Raw genomic sequence first — 22,630 nt, 5'->3', positions numbered from 1 at the left:
TAGCACAATGAAGTGTTTGGCCGCTGATTTGCGCAGGTCAAACACATGCTTAGATTTTGCTGACTTAGCTCTATTGTCTTGAAGCGTGAAAAATATTTGTCTCCATGCTGATATTTCTGCACTGCTGAAATCCCTTCTGTGGACAGGATCACGCTGACAGAAATTTGTTAGTTTATGCTTTTTGGAGATGCAGTATCATCATGCTGGCAGAAAGGCTCTAATAGAACAGGTAAAGGAGTTCCTCAGGCTGGACAGGACAGAAGCAGCAGAGGTTTGACTGCAGCATTGATCTGCTTCTGAAATGAGAAGGATGTTATAGCCATGGGTGTGTATGCACACATACACTAAGACTTCTCAATCCCATAATTAATAAGGAATTTTAAAACTTCCCAGACAGAGCCAGACGGGGCTTGGAAAAAAACTCATGTGATGTCCACTGCATTGCTAACTCTTGGGACATGAAAGGCAGAACCAGGACCCTTGCAACATCCTTCATTGCCAGGTGACTCCAATTAAACATTGTCCTCTCCCCTTTCTACTGATTTGTTATTTTTCTTGCATTGATTTCTTTTCACATTCTTGTATGTTGTTAAATTTCAGATATATTTTCTCTTCTTCTCAACAATTTTTGTCAGCATTACAATCAATTGAAAGAACAGGCTGCTTTGCAATAGAGTAGTATTAACTACACGGACATCAGTATGCAAATCACAAGTCTGAATATTTATGTAGAAAAATATTGGGTATGGTAACAATGAACAATGAGGGCCAGTAGCACTTGGGATAGAAATTAGGAACGAGATTGCCTGATTCAATATGCTGTGGCTGTCAAAGACACAAGCACAAAGTATTTCTTACTGAATTTTGTCCCACTACAACTACGGAGCAGAAGTTTCCAATAGTTCAAGATTTGTAGGTCTATTTAAAACGACAAAGTCAAATGGACCATATTACTTCTGAGTGAAAACTGCTCCAGTGCTAGCTGGTTTCTTCCTTTATTTAGCGCATTCCCTTTTGCCTACCTCTTACTTTCTCATTTCTCATTTTCCTGAACTTCACCTCTTATTCAGTCTCCAGGACGTGCACATGCTGTATTCACAGAGACATTCACAGAGATGCCTGAGACTCTGGTAGCAACCAGATGCCTCATTATACCCACTGCTGCAACACCATCTTTATACGGTAGGAAAACTGAATCCTAGCTCCACATTAGTGCACAACCCACCCTCCACACCCCCAAAAATCCATGCCCACACAGCACATGCAGCATCACACAGATGTATCAGAGCTAGAGATGAATTAGATTGCAGGAGAACCACATGAGCTCACGCATCTCTTCTCCCAAGTCCTGACTAGTGGCAGCAAGAGCAAGCTTCAGATCCACAGCAGTCCCAAGAGCATCCATCTGAGCCCCTAGCCAGAAGCCTGAGAAAAGAGCAGTAAGCCTCCTGATACCGAGCTCCTTCACAGATGTGAATAGAAGTGTTTAACCAACATTACATTAAAGAAAGAAAATTGTCACGCTGGATAAACAAAGCATCCATGGAGTATAATTGCAATAACAATTCTAAAACCTCCTCAGGGAAGGAAACTGGCAAGAACTTTGCCCAGCAGCTCTGCTAACAGTCTCCATTAGCTCAGCTACTGAAGTCTGTGTGCCACGAGGCATGCTACACAAAGCATCTGTACTCACAGAAAGCCCTCACACAGCTCTCAAGAAAATCGATGTAATTTTTTCTTGCCCTGCCCCTCCCTTTGTAGGTGCCCAGCTTTGCTTCTCAGGACTCCAGGCATTCCCTGTAACTGTCTTTTCAGACATCAATAAAGAGATGTGGCCAACCTAGACTTCTTTTCACCATCACCACTACAAACTGCCTCCACTGGGTGAGAGGACTCCCTCTTTAAGACTGCCTCTCAAATGCACCACAATAATAAATGCAAAACAAGCATCTTCAGGCCAGCCCACTTGTCATTTACCATTTTTGCCACCTTTGTTTCACCAGGATTGGGGCTCCCCTCTGCAATTCTTCAGCAGGGAATACGGGAGGGGTGCCTTCACTGGCAGCCTACGTCCCAAGCCTCACAGTGAAATGAAGGGTTGCACTGAGGTAGCTCTACTACTTCCAGATCCAAGCTATCACCTCCACGCGGCTATGTGCTAAATAGACAAACCAGCTGGCGCACAGGTAGTTCAGAGGTCCCAGCACAACAATTCTTTCCCCCATGCACCCACCACAGGGGTTCATGCAATGCCCAGAGCCACCACCTCTGGGAAGTGCATCTCCATACCCCACTCTAGAATTGAGAATATATGGGGTCAATGGGAAGCACCCCTAAGTCCTGGCTTTAATGTTCCTTCTCCCTCTAGTAGGATTCCCACTGAGCCTCTAAAGTAGACTCTAAAGTAAGATCAGGCACTGTAATCATTTTCTGTGTGTTTATTTCATTTCTAATACACAAGAAAAGCATACATAGGTTTTCCAGACACAGGGAAAAAAGAAAAACATAATATGTTTCACAACCAGCTTCTTAGACACGTGACACAACAGGAGCAGACTGACAATGAATCTGGGCTAGAAATGAAGAACATAAAAGGTGAACTAGCAAGCCTGTGTCAGTGCCTCTTCCTCAAACCTGTGATACCCTGCAACCTAGCGAAGATTGGCACAGAGCTTATATGGATGGGGTTTCATTGTGCTCCCGAAGATAATGTCCATGTTGACTTCCTTAACTCCTTCTGGTAGAGTGAACTTGAAAATCTGCAGCAGGCTGCAGAAGATGATGAAGAGCTCCATCTTCGCCAGCACCTCCCCCAGGCATACACGGTGTCCTGCAGAGGGAGAAGGGAAAGAGCAGTCAAGTACCTAGACAAATCTGTAGCCTGCATTTGCTTCCCAGCTTTTCAAAAAAGCATCACTCATTCTCATCAGGAAACAAGGATTTGCTGAATTTGACATTTTTCTCTCAAACTGACTGAACAATTGAGGTGTCTGCAGTTGACCATAAGCAGGATCTACCCAGACTACAGAAAAAGGTACCAGAGATGCTTCTCCCTAGTTTCACACTTTACTAACTAATCCCTAACTCCCTGCTGCTACAAACTCTGTTTCAGTCTCTTGATTCCAAATAAATCATATGAATCAAAAACTTTTCCCAATTTATCAATTAACTTTGTGTTAAGTTTGAGCAAGAGAGGTGGTGACAGGCTCTAAGGTTAGGCCTGGGATGTTCAAATTCCTCTTCCGCCCAGTGTAGGCCAGGAACCATGAGGCTGACGCTTTCACATCCCAGGTGAGAGCTCTGACAACCAGACTATCCATAATCCTGGCATAATCCTTAATAGCTTTTGTTTTATTTGTTGTTTAATCAACTGATTGTTTACTCTTCTATAAACACAGACGCTTAGTAAAAGAGCATCTCCAGAAGCTCTCTGGGAAAGGCATACCCATCCGGGATGCATTTGATACAGGTTCAAATTCCTGTATCAACAAATACTGAATTATTTATACACAGTAAATCAGCTCCAGCAGAGCACGCTGCCATGGAACCACCACAATAATAGCATAATCTGGCAAATGCAGAGGGTGGCAAAGAACAGTGTAAGGACTTTAATCCCAAAATTATTGGCAATTCTAGGTCTTTACTCCTTTTACTTTCTCTGCATTTTCACAAAAATTTAAGGTCAACAGTTTATAAAATTACCAAATGAGTTATTTTCCAATCAAACAATTTTTGGGCCTGAGAAAACCATGTACTCCTATTATGGGATTCCACTCCCTTTAGTCTTTTCCACAAGAAAAATAATACAGCTTCACGTTCACAGTCTAACCCACACAAACAGGCTCAGTTATCAGCACACCTACCTGCTGAGAAGGCTAAGAAGGCCTCTCGGGTCACAAAATTTCCATCCTTGTCCAAGAAATGACCAGGGTTGAACTGGTGAGGGGTCTCCCAGTATTCAGGGTCAAAAAGAGTTGAATCTATATTTGCCATAACCACAGTACCCTGCAAAGAAGATGCTGTTGGCTCAGTTCTGCCACTCAATTGCTCAAACATCATGAAGAAAAGGACACAAACCAATTCCAGCTACAACTCAGGGCACTGCTCTGCTAGTCACATGAAGAGGTAGCAGAATTAAAAGATTAAACATTTTTGTTCCCAATAAAATAATCTCAAACTGATTTCATTGTCTGTGTTTGTGTGAGTGGTTTTGTTGTTTTATTGTTTGTTTATTCATTTCTCTCTTCAAAAAATAGATAATAAACCTCAGTAGCTCAGTTTTAGGTATTTCCCTACTTTACTCCCTTCATGTCCTTTTTTCTGTTCTGTTAGCAACTGCAACACAATGAGGGGTGTAAGGTTCTTTAGCTTATCCTAAATTTAGTAAAATGATTTTCCCACTTTTGACAAGCTTTAGCAGGTTTACAAATGGAAAACTAAGCACCCTGCAAATGAAACAGTATATTTCAAATTATCTTTCTCAAGGTGGAGGGAAGGAAGGTGTGCATGGCAAACACCACGGAGCAGTGCTGTGCAGGAAGGTGTCTCCATGTGTGGCTTTGGGGAGGTTTGGCATTGAGATTAAGTTTGGAAAAGCTTCATGAGTCAAGGAAACTACCGGTAGATTTTTGTTTGAGGTCAGACAGCAGTTCAGGAGCTGCAGGGAAATATCTTCATTATATTTCAAATAAGATGCCAGAGATGTAATAATATAGAAGAAAAGTCCTAAGTGAATGAAATTGAGTTCATGCTTGGTATTGTCTCAGGCATCACAAGTGGGAAAAAAAATTCAACTTCCCATCTGTCCATATCGCAGACAATATCCTGTCATTATCAATATGCTGACAACACTGTGCATTTCTGGTAAGTCCTCTCTAAGATCTTCTGAAAGTATAAGAACTCAAATGCTTATAAAGTACTTTAAAAGCACAAACTCTTGGAAAGTAAGACTCTGCAGCACTCTCACAGGTTTAATTGCTGTGAAATTCTGCTTTTGGCAAGGGTTTTCACTCACTGTTCATGAGAAAAAGGCACAGGTCAGAGGGCATGGGAGGGGAAAAGCACTGTCAGTACTGTCACCAACAACCACTGAACCGTAAGGAAAAGTGGATGAGGGAAAACACAACTATGAGGAATTCAACTTATGGACAAAGGTCATATTGGAATAGATAGGGTACCTTTGGAAGGTGATACCCCAGCACAGTTGTATCTTTCACTACTTCTCTAGGAATTGTGATTAAAATAATGCTACTAAAGCGAATGATCTCATGAACCACAGCATTTGTATAAGGCAGTTTCTTCCGATCCTCATAGCAGATTTGATGAGAAGAACCCAAAACGACATCCAGCTCTTTCTGGACTTTTTCTACAAAGAAAAAAAAAAAAAAAGTCCTTTTTACATAGAACACCACAACGAGCAGTGATAGAAAAAATTAATATGTAAATAAATTGTACTCACCATATCCTAAAATGTAAATACATCTATACAACTGTACATACATTCATACAATTTTACCGTTTGACTAAAATTTGGCATTTCTTAGTTTATAGGCTCTCTGTTCAGATCATCCTTCCACAAGCCCAAAAGATTTATTGAGCTTCATAATTAAAAGAAAGAGAGCAAACTGTAAATAAAACAAGAGCTTCTTACTAATAGATTAATACAATTAATCAAGCTATTGTTTTTACTCTAGCTGAATACAGACTCACTGCACACTCAGCAACATGTTGTAAGGAAGCCATTGTATCAAACTGATACACAGAAGTAATGCTGAGAGTTGGGACAGGGTAATATTACCTAACCATGACCAATTGTTAATCCCTTTTAGCTCTTACTTATGCTTCAGTAAGTACCATACCTCACACAGTCTGAGAAAGTTCAGGATCAAATTTCGAGCTTAAAAACAAGGCTAGTAATCCAAGAGGGATTTTTTATTATTTTTTTTAAGAATTTGAAAGCTGCATGTGTGTACAGGGCTCTGTTCTTCCAGCTTTCTAGAACCAAAAGTAGCGTGTCTTGTCTAGCTCTAAATCCAGGCACTGAGAACACATACTTGGCTTAGCAATTCACCATCACTGAAATCCCTATATCAAATCATTTAAACATTTTTGAAACTAGTGAGCAACTTTGCCGTTGTGTAGAATTTGTCAGGCATCTTTCTGTCTTCTCTATTCTTCTCTATTTAATGTTCCATAAATTATGATGAATATACTTATGCAGAAATCAACTGATGTCTCAGTTAATCAGCACAAACAATGTATGTTTGACATTTCATATACAAGGAAAGGATCACTTTTTTCCTAACTCAAGCTCCTATCTCACTTTGAGTCTTCTCAATCAGACTATTTTCTACTGCATTCTTACAGTACTAAAACAGTCTGTCAAAAATCATGACAAAATACACAGAAGACAAAATACATCAGAAGCTGGACAACTCTGAAATTTTTATTAATTTTAAATTTAAATTTAATTAATAAATTTTAAATTATTTCTCTGTCTGGAAATGTTCTACTTTATTGGCTTCTTAAAAACAGAGCTGGAAATATTATATCAAAAAATAAAAAGAAAAAAGAAAAGGGATGTGGAACAGAACTGTTCTACTTGAAATATCTCCGTGTTTATGTCTATAACCCACCTTGGATGTCAGGATAAGCCACCATATAGAGCAGAGCCCAACGCAGAGTGGTAGCAGTGGTCTCAGAGCCGCCCAGGAAGAGGTCAAAAACAGACTGCACCATGTTTTCTTCATCATAAGTAGAATCTGGGACATTTTTAGCCTACAGGTGTCAATGAGAAATTAAGTAAGAGTGCAGAAGGTACATCTGTCAGACAATGTATCTGCCCACTGCGACATGCAGTGATCAGTGTAAGTAAACAGAGTATTCCCAGAAGATGGAGAAAATACAGGTACCCGAATAATAAAAAGACTTACAAAGATATTTTCTCAAGTAAATTCATACATACTTTTCATTGCAGGTGCTACAGAAAGTGTCAGGATTCCAAGGCTCTATAAGGCTCTATTACATTTAGAGCTCCTTGTTGCCTTACTGCTGACATCCACATCAGAAAAACGTTTCAGAAGTTTTATCCCACCCTTGCCACTCCCTGCACATTTACTGATTTCAGTTATCTCTCATGTGTTATGATTTATTTATTTACACTATTTTTCAAGGCAGAGACTGCCATCATTTTTCTTTTAGATTGTTTCAATAATCATACAGTCCTACTAAGCAAACAAAAGTTTAGTACAAGGCACAAAGAAAATAAAGCTAAACACTGAAAAGACACAAAGGATCGTAATTAAAGAGCCATCTAAATATTTAAATCTTTAAAACCAACCATTGCCTACTCTTGTCTAAGGACTCCGGAGTATAATAAAAAAAAAAAATAAAAAATGATGTAATTATTTTATCCTTCTAAAACAAGCAATTAAAGTGACTATTTAAAAATCATATTTGAATTTGACAGCATGGTTTTTAAACTGAATTTGTAGTGTTCTGTAACGATGTTGCTATGTATAGACAGCTATGTGAAACGTGCAGGAAATCTGCTATGATATCGTTTTTGTCAATTACAGCACAAATTACTCACTTTCTCTATCTGATCCAGGTAAAAGTCAATGAAATCTTCTGGTTCATCTATGGTGCCTTTTTCCCTGTGTTTTTTGATTTCCTGCCTTACGAAAGAACGAACAAAATCACAGCGAGATTCTAGTTTTTGTAGAGGTCCCGGAAAGCACGCTAAAGACCATTGGAAAATTTCATATATCTGTGGAGCAAGCATTCAACACAAATATTGTAAGTTACATGACATGACTAAAGCCATTACAGAGATACAATGCAGACATTTTAAATACTGAATTACTGAATGAATTTCTCTAGGAAAAGTATTGCAGCAAAGAGAAATGTCATGATGAGAACACAAACAGGCATTAAAAACATAAATTAAAGATGATGCAATTTCTACTCTGTATTCTTTCTTATCCTTACTGCATAACCTCACTAGTATTTGCCCTGTTAATTCACCAACAGAGGAATCCAGTTTCACAAGCAAGCCTATTCTGTATGAGTTAACAGTAATAAATTTAATACTAATTAATATTTATATAATTACATAAATTGACACAGGGGGATACAGACAATGCGAAACCACAATCTTTTACTCCACTAAAAAAGTATCACTTTTCACCTCAATAATACTGGTCTTTCCATTACAAAAGAGTTAAGCATCCCAAGCACACTGCCTCTCCTGGGAAATTCTAACTTTAATTATTTGTACTAGTTTAGTAATGTCAAACCCAAAGCACTCCAGGCCCAGTTCACATTCATCATCAGTATTTTTAAATAAGCATCTTTGTGATTAAATAGTATACTATGATAATATATAATCCTACAATTAACATTGCATGGTAATGCAATAAATATAATGTTCAATAATTGAATAATTTGCTTATTAAATGTGTCATTTTCTCACATAGTAAGTGTAGCTGTTCCCAAAAGCCACTACACAATTGTATGCTTCAATCAGCTGGCGGAAAGTTTCATCCTGCAGGGAGAAACGATGTCCAAAGACCACAGCACAGATCACATTAGAGACGGCATGAACAATGGGGAATGAAGGGTCAACAGCTTCTCCTGCAAACAGACATAAACATTTGTCACCAAAACACTCTCTTCTTTGCTACTTTGAAAGCAAGATTTTATAATAAATAGCACTTATGCTATTTAGACTGTTATACTGAAAGCCTCAAAATTCACTGGCAAATTTAACAACAGATAAACCTCATTCAAAAATGAGGACAGGAAGGCATCAAGTCTTTAACTTCCACCCTTATCTGTTTTGTTTGTTTGCTTTGGTTTGGTGGTTTGTTTTTTTTGTTTGTTTGTTTTTTGTTTTTGTTTTGTTTTTTGTTTTGTTTTTAAATCTTGGTGCTAATACCAAAATACACACCGCTGAGCTCTGATGGTACAAAAAGTTTTGATTGCACTTAAATTATATTACCCTCTAAATAATCTTGGCTGTACTCTAATCCCAGTCTTTTCTGGAACAAAAATAGTTTGTTTTTAACCTCAGTAGGTAGCCTACATGACCCTACATCAAAATAGAAATGCAGTTCCCAGGGCACCTTGTCAGTGGCATACCATCTTTGTCCTTGAAGAACTTGACCAAGTGATAGGCCTCGGTTTGTATCCCACGTTCCATGCCTTTATTCCCCATTCCAAGTTTCCGGAGCGTTGCAATTCCAAAACGTCTCTGATGTTTCCAGATGAGACCATTTGAGACCAGGATACCTTCAGTCATTAAGAATTAATTTTATGTTAATAGTCATGTAACAGTAAATAACATACATGCTAAGAATTGTTCACAGTGGCCTTTGCTGTAAACAAACAACCAGGAACATAAAGGATTACTTCAGCCTCAGCTTACAGAGGAGGCTTCAAGCTCCAAGTGAGCCTCACATGGACTATTTCAAATCAGGGCACAAGCTTGGACAACACTGGATGGATATATAAGAGACCTAGCTAATGGATAAATAAGAGACCTAGCTAGTACAAATGCTGCTGCTCTGGTGAGATTCTCGAACACGTGTGACAGCAGCACTTTGCAGGCTATCTTGGAGACCATTTTGAGGGATACCACAGGCTTGCCTTGTATCAACCACCTGGAGCAGACCAAATGGGTGAACTGGGAACTAAGGACTTTCACAGACACAAAGTTCTTTCACAGACACAAACATCTTACCTCTTCCACGTGAAAATTTGTTGAACATATAGGTCTGTAGTCGCCCAGAAACATCCTCTGAGTTGACGGTGAGACCATCCTTCACAGCTTTGAATCCATAAAGCACCACCATAGGTTTGTGACCCAGCCACAGGGTGCAGATGTTGCCATAGATTTTTGCTAGCTGTAGGTTTGACCAATGACAAAAAATACTCATTGGAGAAACATCAACCAAAGGACACACATGATGGGCTCCTCTCTTCCAACATGACATTACTGTGATAAACACTCACATTGCAAAACAAAACTATTTTGCCTTTTTATTTCCTGAACTTGGGAGTAAAGTTCTGTGCTCTCTCTGAGACCCCACTACTCATAGTAATGTGAATGATAAAAAAAACAGATGCTCTATGCCCTTTTTAAAGCTTAACTTGGGTTGTCTTTGCAAATAATAACATTTAGGAAAATGCCACAACTGAGTGCTTACAGATCATATTCAGTTTCACAAGAGAAGTTCACCTGCCCATTCACAGTTACATTTTTCAACTCCACGTTTTATTTCCTCAACCAAAAACTATAACCTCTTAAAATTACACATTCCCGTTGTCACTTCTCCTAGCACTACAAATTTCAAGATTCAATAGACCATCTCCCATCTCATACAAAAGTACAGTGAAGCTGAAGAGCATGAACAGAGATCCCACCTCTGCTTGGCCAGCGATAGGGACTGGTCTCAGGCAACCCTGTGGATATTCAGTGAGGACAAAGTCCCGACCTCCACACAAAGAAACAGTACAGCTCTGTCCTCCCATTAGAAATGTTTGGCATCAATGCCTTTTAAGTTCCTTTTCCCTAAAGCCTATATTCTCCCCTTGCAGCCAAATACCCCATCATGTGCCAGTCTCGTTTAGCAAGGTTGGGTCTTGAAAAAAAATTTATCAGCACATTGGATTATTTTGTGAAGTTTTGTCTCAGTGGAGGAGGCTGAACACTGAAAGACCCTCAATTAATATGCTCAGCATGGACCTAATTCTTTCCATGATTTCATTCCTTTCACCATCATTTACACCATCAGTTTATTTGCAAGGAATCTGCAGATTTTACTTAACTTATTTAGGCATTTAATTTAACTTCCATGACCCACCTTCCCTCACAATGAAGTTTTCTCTAGTACCATATTAGCCTACCAACAACCATCCCTATTTTTTACACTTTTTGCTCCTCTGTTCACATCCTCAAAAATACATACCTTTTTCAGGCTCCTATGATCAGCTCTAAAATTTATCCGCCAGACACCTCCAACAATGGGAAGTGGGATTGGTCCAGGAGGAAATCCACGACTTTTCCATTGCAATTTCAGGAACTGCACACCCCAAAGAAACAAAATCAGGGATAGTAGTATTACACTTATCATTTCACACTTTAAACGAGACTATCACTGAGAAAGCTGTTACGAATCTGTTGAACTGATTCTGTATTGTTCTGCTTAAATCTTCCCAAAGACAACCTCCTCGCTTTTAAGCTTTCTGAATTTTTCTCCTCCCTTCTTCCCTACCACACTTCCCTATTCTAGAAAATGAGGACTGTTCCCATCCCTGCATGTATTTAATACATCACTGTGCTGCAATATGTTAATACCTGTCATCGCTTCAAGATCCAATAAAGGCTAGAAGGCAGACGCTTAATTTAGACTTGCATCTTACATTCAGAAACATCCCTTTGAGCAATCAGTTTGATGGAATATGTCACTTGAAGGTCAGCTATGTATTGACAAAGACAGGAGAACTGACCAGGTAGCATTCTCCAGGGCATTTACCCAAAGTCTAGGCACACACATCTCTTCAGCACCAACAAAAGCAGCAAAATGTGGATGGAGGCAGGAGAGAGGGACAATCCATTGCTCAAAAGGACATTATACTCATGCATACAGAATGACAGTGGATGATACAGGAGTTATCAAGATTAGTGGACCAAGCTTTAGGAAAAATGGGGTGAAGTAGTCCGGAGTACCTAAGTGGAATGCTTGTTTTCAGCTGTTTCCACAACTGCTCAACTCCGTCCCATTCCTGCTGTTATATAAAAGGTGCTTCTCCAGCAGATCCCTAACAGGTCCTCCCAGCTGTGGCACTCAGGTGCCAGCACCTTATTCCCACATCCAAGGAGGCTTTCCTGTTAGGAAAAAAAAATATTTGTAGGCAAAACAAAAAACACACATGTACTAAGTCTACAAGAACTCCAAAACTATGCAAAGACACAGTCACCAGGTTTGGCATTCTGAAATTATGATATTAATACTGGCTACCTCCATAACAGCAACTTTAGGCAAAGTACTTTTTTCTCTGTAACAGCCTCCGTAAAATAAACTGAAATGCATCGGCAACGTTCTGTAACATTGCCAGTGCACATATGATTAACTTACAAGAAGCATGTTATCTCCAACTTCATTACATCTCCCTCAGGCTATAAGAGAAAGAAAAACAGAAAATATCTCAGTAAATAGTGCAATTCATACAAATGTTTTACAGCTAATCCAAACAGGACCAAGTACTCTCACAGGCTTTCCACAGTTTCCACACTCTCCAGGATCTTATCTTGCTGTTTTCATCTACAGTTCACTTTCTCCATTAGTTTTGTAGTGACAATCATTGGATTGTAAGTGTTGCAATCTTGACCAAAAACATCACTACAAGTAGACTTGACCTTGGATAAGTTTTATACCTATTTGCAACTAAAGAATGGAATTCAGAAAATTAACAGGAAATCTTAACACAAGAATGCACAATACAAGATGTAAAAAAATGTAACTAATGAGATAAAGATCAGAAAATACATCAACACCAGTTCATTTTAACAAAAGCATGCTGTAGCCAACACACATTGCTGAAATGCGTATCTTATGAAATTGCTACTTTTATAAATTAAGTCCTCTGTTCTTCCCCAGACATGTCTAGAGGAGAATTTCCAGCATGCTTGCTGGTTGAGGACCTTGTTTAGGTCCTTCTACACACAGCAAGCTCTGTCATAGTCTTCAAACTATTCTCTGAATAGTCTTCAAACAAGTCTCACCAATTGGAGCTTCCTGCCTCTTCAGAGGCATTGTACATCTGCTTCATTCAAATGATGGAGCAAAGGAAATTGGCAGGCATCTCACTCCTTTAGATTTACAAACACACACACCAAGAAGGATGAACCCTACACTTGTATAATAGGGCATCTTGAAACGTCTTGCTTCTTGGAATAATTCGTATCATGATAAAGTACATTTTTAAAAAGAGTTACCATCATCTGTGTCATTTCATCCTTATCCACACCAGATTTTTCATACATTCTAAAATCCTAATGTTTACACTGGTGTTACTTATTCACAAATGAATTGTCTGGGAACATGAACACATACCTTGTTCAGACTCTCTTGATCAGCTCTGAAGTTTATATGCCAGATGCTTCTGATTATGCAAGATGGGTCTGGTCCCAGATGCAGAATTAGAAAAGAAACATGAACAGAGCCCCACTTGTCATCAGAATTCCACTAGTACTTTACAAGGCCACTCTGACTCTGAAAAAAAATGAGAAACTCGATTTCCATTGATTTATTACATCTGTCTTAAACATTTTTGTGATGTATTTCTGTCTGGCTCCCTTTCTGAGTGAATGCATCGTTGAGGGCATGTAGTATATCACTAACTTGCAAGTACAAATCACTATTGCCTGACACAAACCTTATTTAAATAAGGGCGTTCACATTTCATTATGATGGACTGAAAGGCCATAAAACCATTTTACTTACAGGACGAAGGTTATATTCTGGTATACCTTCTCCTCTTTGATTACTAAATAAGGTTGATAATCCCTTCCTGGTTTGCAAGCAGCACTGCAACTAAGAAACACGCTGCCTTTTTGCTTTCATCTTGAACTGCTGCTCATCAGGCATCACAGGCAACCTTAATGCAAGATTTACAATGCGAAGGGGTATACAATCAACAGCTTTGTTAAAAAATATTCAGATGTGTATTACATACAGTCATCGTGCATGTCTGGTGGGTATTTGACAATGGCTCATTGCTACATCTGGAAGAATTTTAAAATACACATCTTGTCTGAAATCACTCACAGCTTCTTATCTAATAACTTCTCAGTTCTGATCAGGTTTCCATTTCTGTAAACACAGCTATGACTTTGCATACTTTGGCCCTGTAGTTCAGTCCATGATAGTTTTATTGAATAACAGCTGGGCATTTCATACACCCACACTTGCAGATGGAGGGTATTATTTTCCTCTTCCCGTGTTTCTGTCTAGGTGTGACAGCTGATTATTTATTTATTTTTTGTTTTTAAACTGAAGGATTCATGGACAAATTCAGCACAGCCAGCTTCTTCCTAAAATCCCATACAGAGAGAAACTGGAAAACTGAATTACTTCTTCATGATACATTTCCATTGTCAGTCTTGAGTTCAATCAAGAACTGAGACAAGCAGTCAGTATCATGACAGTTCTTCTTCTCAGGTTTTCCAAAAACATTTTAAAAGTACAACATCATTCTTTAAAAAAAAAATTGTGACAATACTGATCTCCGCATTAAGGACATTACTAACCTCAGCTGTTACTTAAATTCCAGTAAACTGCCCCTAAAATCCAGAGTATGGGAAAGAACACTCCTTTTGCATTTGCCACTTGCTACATTTTGTTATTGTAGATTCAGCAACTATACATTAAGTATTATCTTTTTACTAAGTAATTAGGTAAACTAAATTAAAATGTTTGACAGCTGTGCATGTTTTCCTGCTTCAGTCTCCCAAAGCAAGAAGGTGACCAATACACTTGAAGTACTACTACTTGCAGTAGCAAGTTAAGAGTAGATTCAGATGAAACATCACACATGAAAATTGATTCTCAGGTCTACAGTACTCAGCATACAGCTTCTCTTAGCCAGTTGTGACAGTTTATCATAGAGGTAATAATTTCGCAAAAACTTCATTATGTGGGCAATGTCATGAGCTGCAGTAACCCTCACCTTCCTGAATTTTTCAAGGATAGGACTTAAAGTCAGCTCCAGGAGAAAGCATCTATGTACCCACAGCAGTTTCATGAGAAACATGACCAAGAACATGACAGCCTGACTGACTGACAGTATTTCATGTCTATTTTACAAGAGAGGTCTGTCTAAGAAATTAACAGCTACCTTATACTGCTCCAGAGTTCTTCCGAAACTTCTGAAAAAGTTCTTGTGACATCCAAAAATCAATAGATAACTCATCACTTTCTCTTTCAATCTTTTTCCCTTCCAGATCACTAGGAATTTACTCTCTGCACATTCAACTAGTTTTTGCCTTCCAACATGCTATGAAAATAAGAATCATAGCTTCAATTAAAGAACAACTGTTTTTCCTTCAGATAATTCAAGAGAGAAATTTGTTTTTTAGGTGTCGTGTTTTCCTTTACTCCCAGAGCTCTTTTCACTACGTGTTCTCTGCATTTATTTTATTTATTTATTTATTTAAGTTATAATGTCTGTAGTAAAACCTGGATTTATTAAATGCCCGCAGAGTCCTAAACCTGCAGAGTCCTGACCCATATGAGAAGCCAGATATATATTATATATATATATATATATATTCCAGATATTCTTGTTAAAGGAACAGCTGAAGGTGGCTGTTCACACACTAAGCTGAGCTGGTCGATTGTCCCCACAAACACCAAATTTACATATGTAAAACAGTAGTTCCCTCAGCAGCCAAGTACACAGCTCAGATTCTCTGAGCTTGATGCAAATTTCCTCATGCTCTCTATATCCCTGCTACTCAAGCCTGGCAGTAATAAATTCTCTCCCCTATGAAAGACAGGGGATGAATCTCTGCCTAACTGCAAGTGAGGAACAAAAGCACCTACTTTGAAGTGCAAACATGTTACTCACACAAGGTAAATAAATAATAAAATAAAATAAAATAAAATAAAATAAAATAAAATAAAATAAAATAAAATAAAATAAAATAAAATAAAATAAAATAAAATAAAATAAAATAAAATAAGGCACTTTTATCAGCACACTTTCTCCAAGTTCAACTTGGAAATACTTTAGTTTATTATAATGGAAATTTCATCATCCCTTTATTCATTTTACATTCAGGGAAACTAAGGAGAAATACAACTTCTGATTTTTAAATTTCTACTTTTTCTAGCTGGGCTTGAATTAGTGACTAAATGAAAGCATTGCACCTGTAAGAAAAACAAAGAATCTAAAATAACTTAGCATTCCAGGAAACGTTAACCCTACCTGCACACCCAGATACTCCTACTTGGTCACCACACTTACTGTCTTTGAAACTTTGGCCCATGGTCTTCTAGAAGTCCAACTGCAAGGCTGTTACCCAGACAGCAGACATGATCACCACAGCAGTCTGCAATGATAGATGGATATACTACCTAGATGACCTACCAGTGATTGGCCTGCATTAGTTGTGCTAATAGAACGAGGCACAGCTTTGTCCTGCCTGGGGTCTGTATCTGCAAGGCAGCCACAGATTCATACTGCAGTGCAGCATCTCTGATGAAGTTCTTACCAGTACAGGAACTACTGGCACAACCAACCTGCCATCCTGTAAACTTCATCAGTAAATACCATCACCCACCTGATCAAGGTTTGTCAAATTGCAATAGCAAAACACTGCTGGGTCACAAACACTTCTCAACTTGGCATGGAACACTGTAAGGTCTCAGCTGCATGCATACAGAGTCCACTGACCAAAAGATGGAAAACTGCAGAAAATAGGCTGGATGCTGCCACCACTGGCTCACAGAGTCATGACCAGTAGCTCAGGAAGTCCCTGAAGGGTAGGAAATTATCAGAGAAATAATTAGAGGCACATGCCTGCCATGTTTTCTTCTTACTTCAGGCATCAGTGGTTGACTATGATTACAGACAAGATAGTGGGCTGGATGGACCTTCAGGCTCACCTTTTATGATTGCTTCTGCTTTTCTTTATCAGTTTTTATTAACAGCAAAATGATGGATGGAGTTTGACATATTCACTCATGTTTAAGTTTGTGATCTGCTATAAAACCTAGATCCTTATGTGTACTTTTGCTTACCCTCTCTACCATATCTAATGAGAAATAATCCACAGTGTACAGTTACATTATCTCGAACCTTAAGGTGAATTTTTTTAGGTTATCTGTCCAGTTCGTAGTGCTTGTTTTTGTGTCATATAAGCACACGCTTCCATCTATCAAAAAGTTATTTATGAAAGTATTCAGTATTACAAGATCCTTGATTGGAAAACCTAACCTGATAGCCACATTACCAGGGGGTTTTAAGCTTCAATTTTGCTGAGAAAATTAGGTGCAAGGAAGTACATAAACTAAAGCTCTGCAAAGTAAATAACAACAGATATAGATTGTAATTGTTGAGACTGTAATAGCTAGCAGCTGAAGAGTTGATGAGAAAAAGAGTAAAACCTAAAAACCAGAGAATTGGAAGATAGCAAGTAAGCAACACTGAAAATCAGCTAGATCCAAGGGGTGTCAGGGGCTGACATTTCCCCATCTGGTGGCTGACTGGTGAGCAGAGCCCCATGCAGTGTCTCAAGAGCAGCAGTAAGCATTAGTGCTTAGCCAAGTAGCATGGTAACCAAAGCTAGCTACTATATTGGGCAACAGATAATTGCTTTATACTTTCTAAACTGTGTATATTCTTCTGGCAGCCTCTGTGTATGGTAAAAGATATCTGCACAAAGGTTATCCAGTAAGAACAGGCTGCAACACGAGTGGTCATAAAAGGAAAAAATAATCACTAAGATTTTGAATTTGCTTGATTTTCACGATGTTTGAAATAGGATATTTGCAAGATAGTTGTTCCAAACAATTGCAAATTTTCATTATTTTTTGTCCCACATTGGGGCTTTTCATTTAGTGGGTTTCTACTCTCCAGCTTTTTCAGAACTACTGCAGCTTAACATATATTACGCCCAGTAACAGACAAGAGAAAGGTGGCAGAAAAACATGAAACACAAAATATGTCCAGAAAACAAACAAAAAAAAAAAAAAAAAAAAAAAAACACAGCATACATCTTTTCCTTTCAGTCACTCCTTGATGAGCTCCCCTATATCAAAAAGAATCCATACAATTAATAGCTTCTCTGAATTTTGTCCTGCCACGATAGACCTGTGTCAGCTGCTGTTCAGCTGTGGGGCACTGCCATGCTGTTGAAAATGGATTATACCTTTCTCAATCCTGAGCAATCAGAAACTTCAATATTTCAGCCTGCATTACTTCCTGCATGAGAATGGCATAAGCATTATTACTTTCTATTCTCAGAAGTTAAACAGCTGAACATTTCTAAGCTATCATTGTAGAACTCAAAGTTACTATTTCCTTTTCAGGAAGAAACATAATTTTAATACCCATTTCAGCTTATCTGAAATTTTCTGTTCTGTCCGTGACTTTTGGCATTCCAAGTGCAACATCTAGGCTACTAGATACTGCTCTGAAAAACTGTCAAACAACGTTGAGGCTACAAATATTCAAACATTAGGAAATTCCAAAAATAAGACTATCTGCAGAACAGTAATTACTTCTTCCTGATGCTTCAGTGAGAACGGGGTAACTGACCTGATGCACAATCAGTTTTCTTCATTCCAGTATCTCCATTATACGTGAGCAGTACCTCTCCATGCAAGAAGCCCTTCTCATGCTTATCTGGCAAATACTATTGCAAAGCTCAACATCTCTGTCATCTTTACAGGTAAGTCTGATCAAACATCTGCTTTTATAACGAAGGTTTCAGGCCACAGGAGCAGGTAGCGATTGCAACAACTGCATGGGGCAGGGAAGGCACGGTAACAAGAGAAACAGCCATACCTCCCATCTATGTCTTACCTTTCATTAGCTTAACCTTAAAGCTCTTTTAAAAAAGGAGCAAGTTTGACTAGGCCTAGAGAGATGAACCAAGTTCCTCAATCATAGACAAGCTACGAACAGATCGAGGAACAGCATTTGAATCTCCCAAGTCCCGTTGCAGTATGTTGCCTACACAACCTTAAAAGCTCTTCAGTTTTCAGGCCCCACTAAGACAGAATTTTGCTTCCTGCTGTAGACTGTTTGTTTATGATGTTGTAAGCAAAGTTCTCTCTTCCAGAAAAACAGAACAGCAATTTTCTTGGCTTGCTTTTTCCAGTCCTATTTTCACACTAGGTCTGTGCTCTAAGCAACTCTCCACTGGTGCTTGCTTGAACATACCATGTCTGTAATTCTTTTCCCACAGAGAAATTCTGAATCCACCGACCAATTAACAGCTCTTGTTATGAAGCTCTTGAAAGACAGAGCTGCAGGAGAGAAGGAACAGCTGAGTTGAGAAATCCAAATTATTTCCACTGGAAAAAAAAAAAAAAAAAAAAAAACCTGCAAGGGAGCTTAGCGATTGTCTGTTCTGTTTAGCTTGACACCAAGCCAGGCAGCAAGTATATGCTACCATGCTAAGCAACACATGCAGAGCATAGAACGACTCCGTGTTTTCTAATACACGTACTGAATCTGTCTTTGCAACCTGCAATGAAAAACCCAAACCCTGGTATTTACAGCACAGCAGGCAACAAACACCCTGGGCACAGCCCTTTCCACCTCCAGCACACCACACTCAACATTTATTCAGCTCTCACCTTTCTGATGATTATGCTGCTTCTTTCCCTGTCCCCTGCAGGCATTGCATTTGCTTCCCACTCCTATGGTTTGAAGCCTTCATTACAAAAGCAGATTTCCTCACCTATTCAAAATAAACAGACTGAACATCTGTCATCTTTACTGGTGAGCTCTTGCAATAATACTTGTCAGACAAGAGGGAGTAAGATTTATGTGAAGAGGAGCTGGTCACAAGTACTGAAAAAAATATTAAAATAAGGAACATTGAATCCCTCTAAAACAGTTTGATTTTTTTTCCTTCCTTGTGAAGTGTTGCCTAAGCTTTTCTGGAAAAACTTTGCCTCACCACGCTTCATTTGACACCCACCACTCTCACCGAGCACTAGGAAAACACACTGCTCACATTGTCCAAATTGCCAGACCCGGCCTAAGTCTCTTGTTAGGCTCAGCCTTACTCAGGGGGACCCAGATTTACCCTGCAGAAAGGTCTCAGAGAGCAAACAGGCAGAAGGATGGGGTCACAGCAAGAGTAGCAAGACTGCTCACATGGGACACACCACAACACTGCAATGCAGTGTACGTAAAGAGACTGGACCATAAAATCATGGAGTCATCTATGTTGGAAAATCCCTCTAAGGTCATCAAGGTGAGCATGCTGGTAATGGAGGAGCCCTGTACATCAGAAAAGGCTTTATGTCAAATTAACTCATCATGGTAATGAGAGCACGGGTTTACAAGTCAATAACTTAATCCAAACAGGGTACAATGCCAGAGCTACAGAGGAAAGGTGTACTGTCAGAGCCAGCACTGACCTCCCACAGGCCTGAAGCAAGCTGGCAACACGTACTACAAACCTGACCAGAAGGGCTTCAAGGGCAAAAAAAAAAAAAGTCATAGTAAGTGGAGGCTTCAACATCATGACAGACACCACACCATGATACAACATGGAGATTCAGCCTTTAGAAATTGTTGGTGACTGCTTCAAAAGGCAACCAGATGGGGGCTTCCAAGCCACACTCATTCAACATGGTGGGTGTCAAGCAGTTGCAATATAGATGTATCTTGAAGCATTTTTGTAACCACACATTATGTTTCTGATTGCTCTACAGTACTGCCACCTATGGGTTCCGTAAAACGTGAAGCTAGAAAGCAACAGGGTTACTGAGCATAAATTGGTAATAAATGACGTGCTGACCAAACCCAACCATTCAACAGATTTAAAAGAAAGAAGAAAAAAGAAAAAGGAGAAAAGCATGGACTGGAGGGACAAGTAGAATATTTTGTGTTTTTAAATCTATCAATGTAGAAGCACGCTGGCATTTAATTGCCATTATTAATAGGTAATTTTAAGGCTCAACTTGGCTTAGTTCTGGTAATTTTGATGTGTGTTAAGTCATACCTTTGTTGATGGCATACATCCGTCAACAGCTCTCAGTGGCCTTTCACTGTCACAGATTTTGCAAATGGTAAGTGCACAAACAATGAGAAATAGAATAGTACTTCTTTCCTTTTAACGATACAGGTCCAGCTGGATGAAAATGGGATAAAAGCATACAATGAAGTAAAGTTCTGACACACACAAACAGTAAGTCAAGTTATTTAGCCAATTTCATCAGGTAACTCATTTTGAACTCTCAAATAGCATCATGACCTAAATAATTGTGTAGATTTAAGAGTGCCCAGTAGCACAACTCATTAACACTGCAATTTATGCAAAAGAGGTGGCTGATAAAGCCATAAGAGTTATTTAATTTTAAATTGCTCCTCATAGCTTTTTGTTTAACTCTTCAAATATACACAAAACCATGCTGCTGAAAATGATGCTCCTTAACCACTGCTATTTCTACTTCTCTGTCCAAAGAACTGAACAAACAAAAAAAAAAAAAAAAGGTGTGCGGGCATACTCTTTCTCATAGTTTTTCCACTTCCAGTTTCTGTAAGGCCTCTGCATGTGCAGCCTGCTGAAGCGGAAGAGCTGTATGTTAGTGCAAGGGAACAAGTGATAGCTGCTCAGAAAAGTAAAGAAAGTAAAGCAAATGTAGCAGTGTTGTTGCTTGTCTGCAGCCCCCTGAAACTGCCCTGTATTTCATGTTTGAATTGGAAGTCCACTAAAGAGAAGGAAAAAAAAAAAAAAAGACAAAATGTTTGTCCACTTATATTTAAAGACTGAACAATGCAAGATTACAATTGATACATTTGCTTTTATTGACCCTCCAGAAATTCACATCGTTAGAGAACTAACTGGAATGAATAGCCATACCTGTATCATGCAGACAGTTGATTGAAGCCTAAGGGAATTCAGAGGAGTTCTTATGAAGCCCGTGAAAGGCATTAAATCTTTGTATTTCATGATCATAACATACTTCATGTCTAATCGGTAACTTGGATTTTGATGGAAAGTTTTGGGCTGGATACTGTAGATAACAAAATTCATCAAGACATAGAAATTACAGTAAAATTTTAAAGCAAGCAATTTGTATGGATTAATTTAATCTCCTATACTTACTTGAAGGTATATAATAATACTAGTTGTGTTCTTATTCAAGTCTTGAAAAATCCAATGTAGTGTATCAGCTAATTAAAATAATAATAATAAAAAAAAGAACTATACGAAGTAAAATTTCATACACAGGCCCATGAGACAAGATGGGGGATGAGGTCTGAAATACTGTTCTAAATGAGTCAAAGAAAAAAATCACCAGAAAGGAGACCTCACTCCACCATCTTGTCCAAAAATACCAAAATTAGGCCATTTGTTTGCTTTGCAGTCGTGGAGATTCCAAAAACTCTCAAAGCAACCTTCTGTCCATGGATTACATCAAAGAAAGTCAGTGAATAACAAATATAAGACTCTTTTCAAGTTAAAATTTGCTACACACAAACCCCTCCTGGAAAGCTTACTGGATCAACAAATTAATAACGGTTATGCCTCTTTCTTCAGTTTATTTTTATTTTTCACAAATATAACAGGACCTCTGCATTTTTCCCATCCAAAATTTCCATCAGGAAATTTGCATCCTTGGCGTAAAAGAACTGTTCAGAAAACACCATAATATCCACTTGACAGCACAATGTTGTCTCCATTATGTTCAGCATAATGTCATAACTTAATCTTGAATATGATAAAAGGGGAAAGTAGATGTCTGAAGTGTAATATGTGTATTAGGACACTTTGTTTAGGCTTATGCTGCCTGAATTCAATTCTTGTTCTCCTCAGAGACTGTCTCCTAACAGACAAGTATTAAGTACACATTTCTGCTTCTGTAACAGAAAACAC

The 22,630-nt window shown here is 38.7% G+C and overlaps 1 protein-coding gene across 5 annotated transcripts; it reads right to left on the bottom strand.

Annotated features, from left to right (window-relative positions):
* Positions 1-2,442: 2,442 nt before the first annotated feature.
* LOC101790094 (cytochrome P450 2J2) lies at positions 2,443-21,739 on the bottom strand. 5 transcript variants are annotated; one of them, XM_021274405.4, is made up of 16 exons: positions 21,614-21,739; positions 20,753-20,881; positions 16,349-16,543; positions 15,994-16,117; positions 13,119-13,277; positions 12,141-12,181; positions 11,732-11,890; positions 10,971-11,084; positions 9,743-9,905; positions 9,142-9,291; positions 8,474-8,634; positions 7,592-7,768; positions 6,636-6,777; positions 5,178-5,365; positions 3,864-4,005; positions 2,443-2,830 (listed from the first exon to the last, which is right to left on the bottom strand). In XM_021274405.4, the coding sequence occupies exons 9-16, from the start codon at positions 9,852-9,854 to the stop codon at positions 2,652-2,654; spliced, it is 1,251 nt and encodes a 416-aa protein (XP_021130080.1). In that variant the 5' UTR covers positions 9,855-9,905; positions 10,971-11,084; positions 11,732-11,890; positions 12,141-12,181; positions 13,119-13,277; positions 15,994-16,117; positions 16,349-16,543; positions 20,753-20,881; positions 21,614-21,739; the 3' UTR covers positions 2,443-2,651. The 5 variants fall into 5 exon arrangements, with proteins under 5 accessions (XP_021130080.1, XP_021130081.1, XP_021130079.1 ...); XM_021274406.4 differs by having other exon boundaries at positions 16,033-16,117; XM_021274404.4 differs by lacking the exon at positions 15,994-16,117.
* Positions 21,740-22,630: the final 891 nt, after the last annotated feature.

This window comes from Anas platyrhynchos, chromosome 9 (genome assembly GCF_047663525.1).
Source record: "Anas platyrhynchos isolate ZD024472 breed Pekin duck chromosome 9, IASCAAS_PekinDuck_T2T, whole genome shotgun sequence".
Taxonomy (NCBI): Eukaryota; Metazoa; Chordata; class Aves; order Anseriformes; family Anatidae; genus Anas; species Anas platyrhynchos.
Note: the sequence above shows the minus strand (reverse complement) of the source record. Positions and strands in the feature narration are given on the sequence as shown.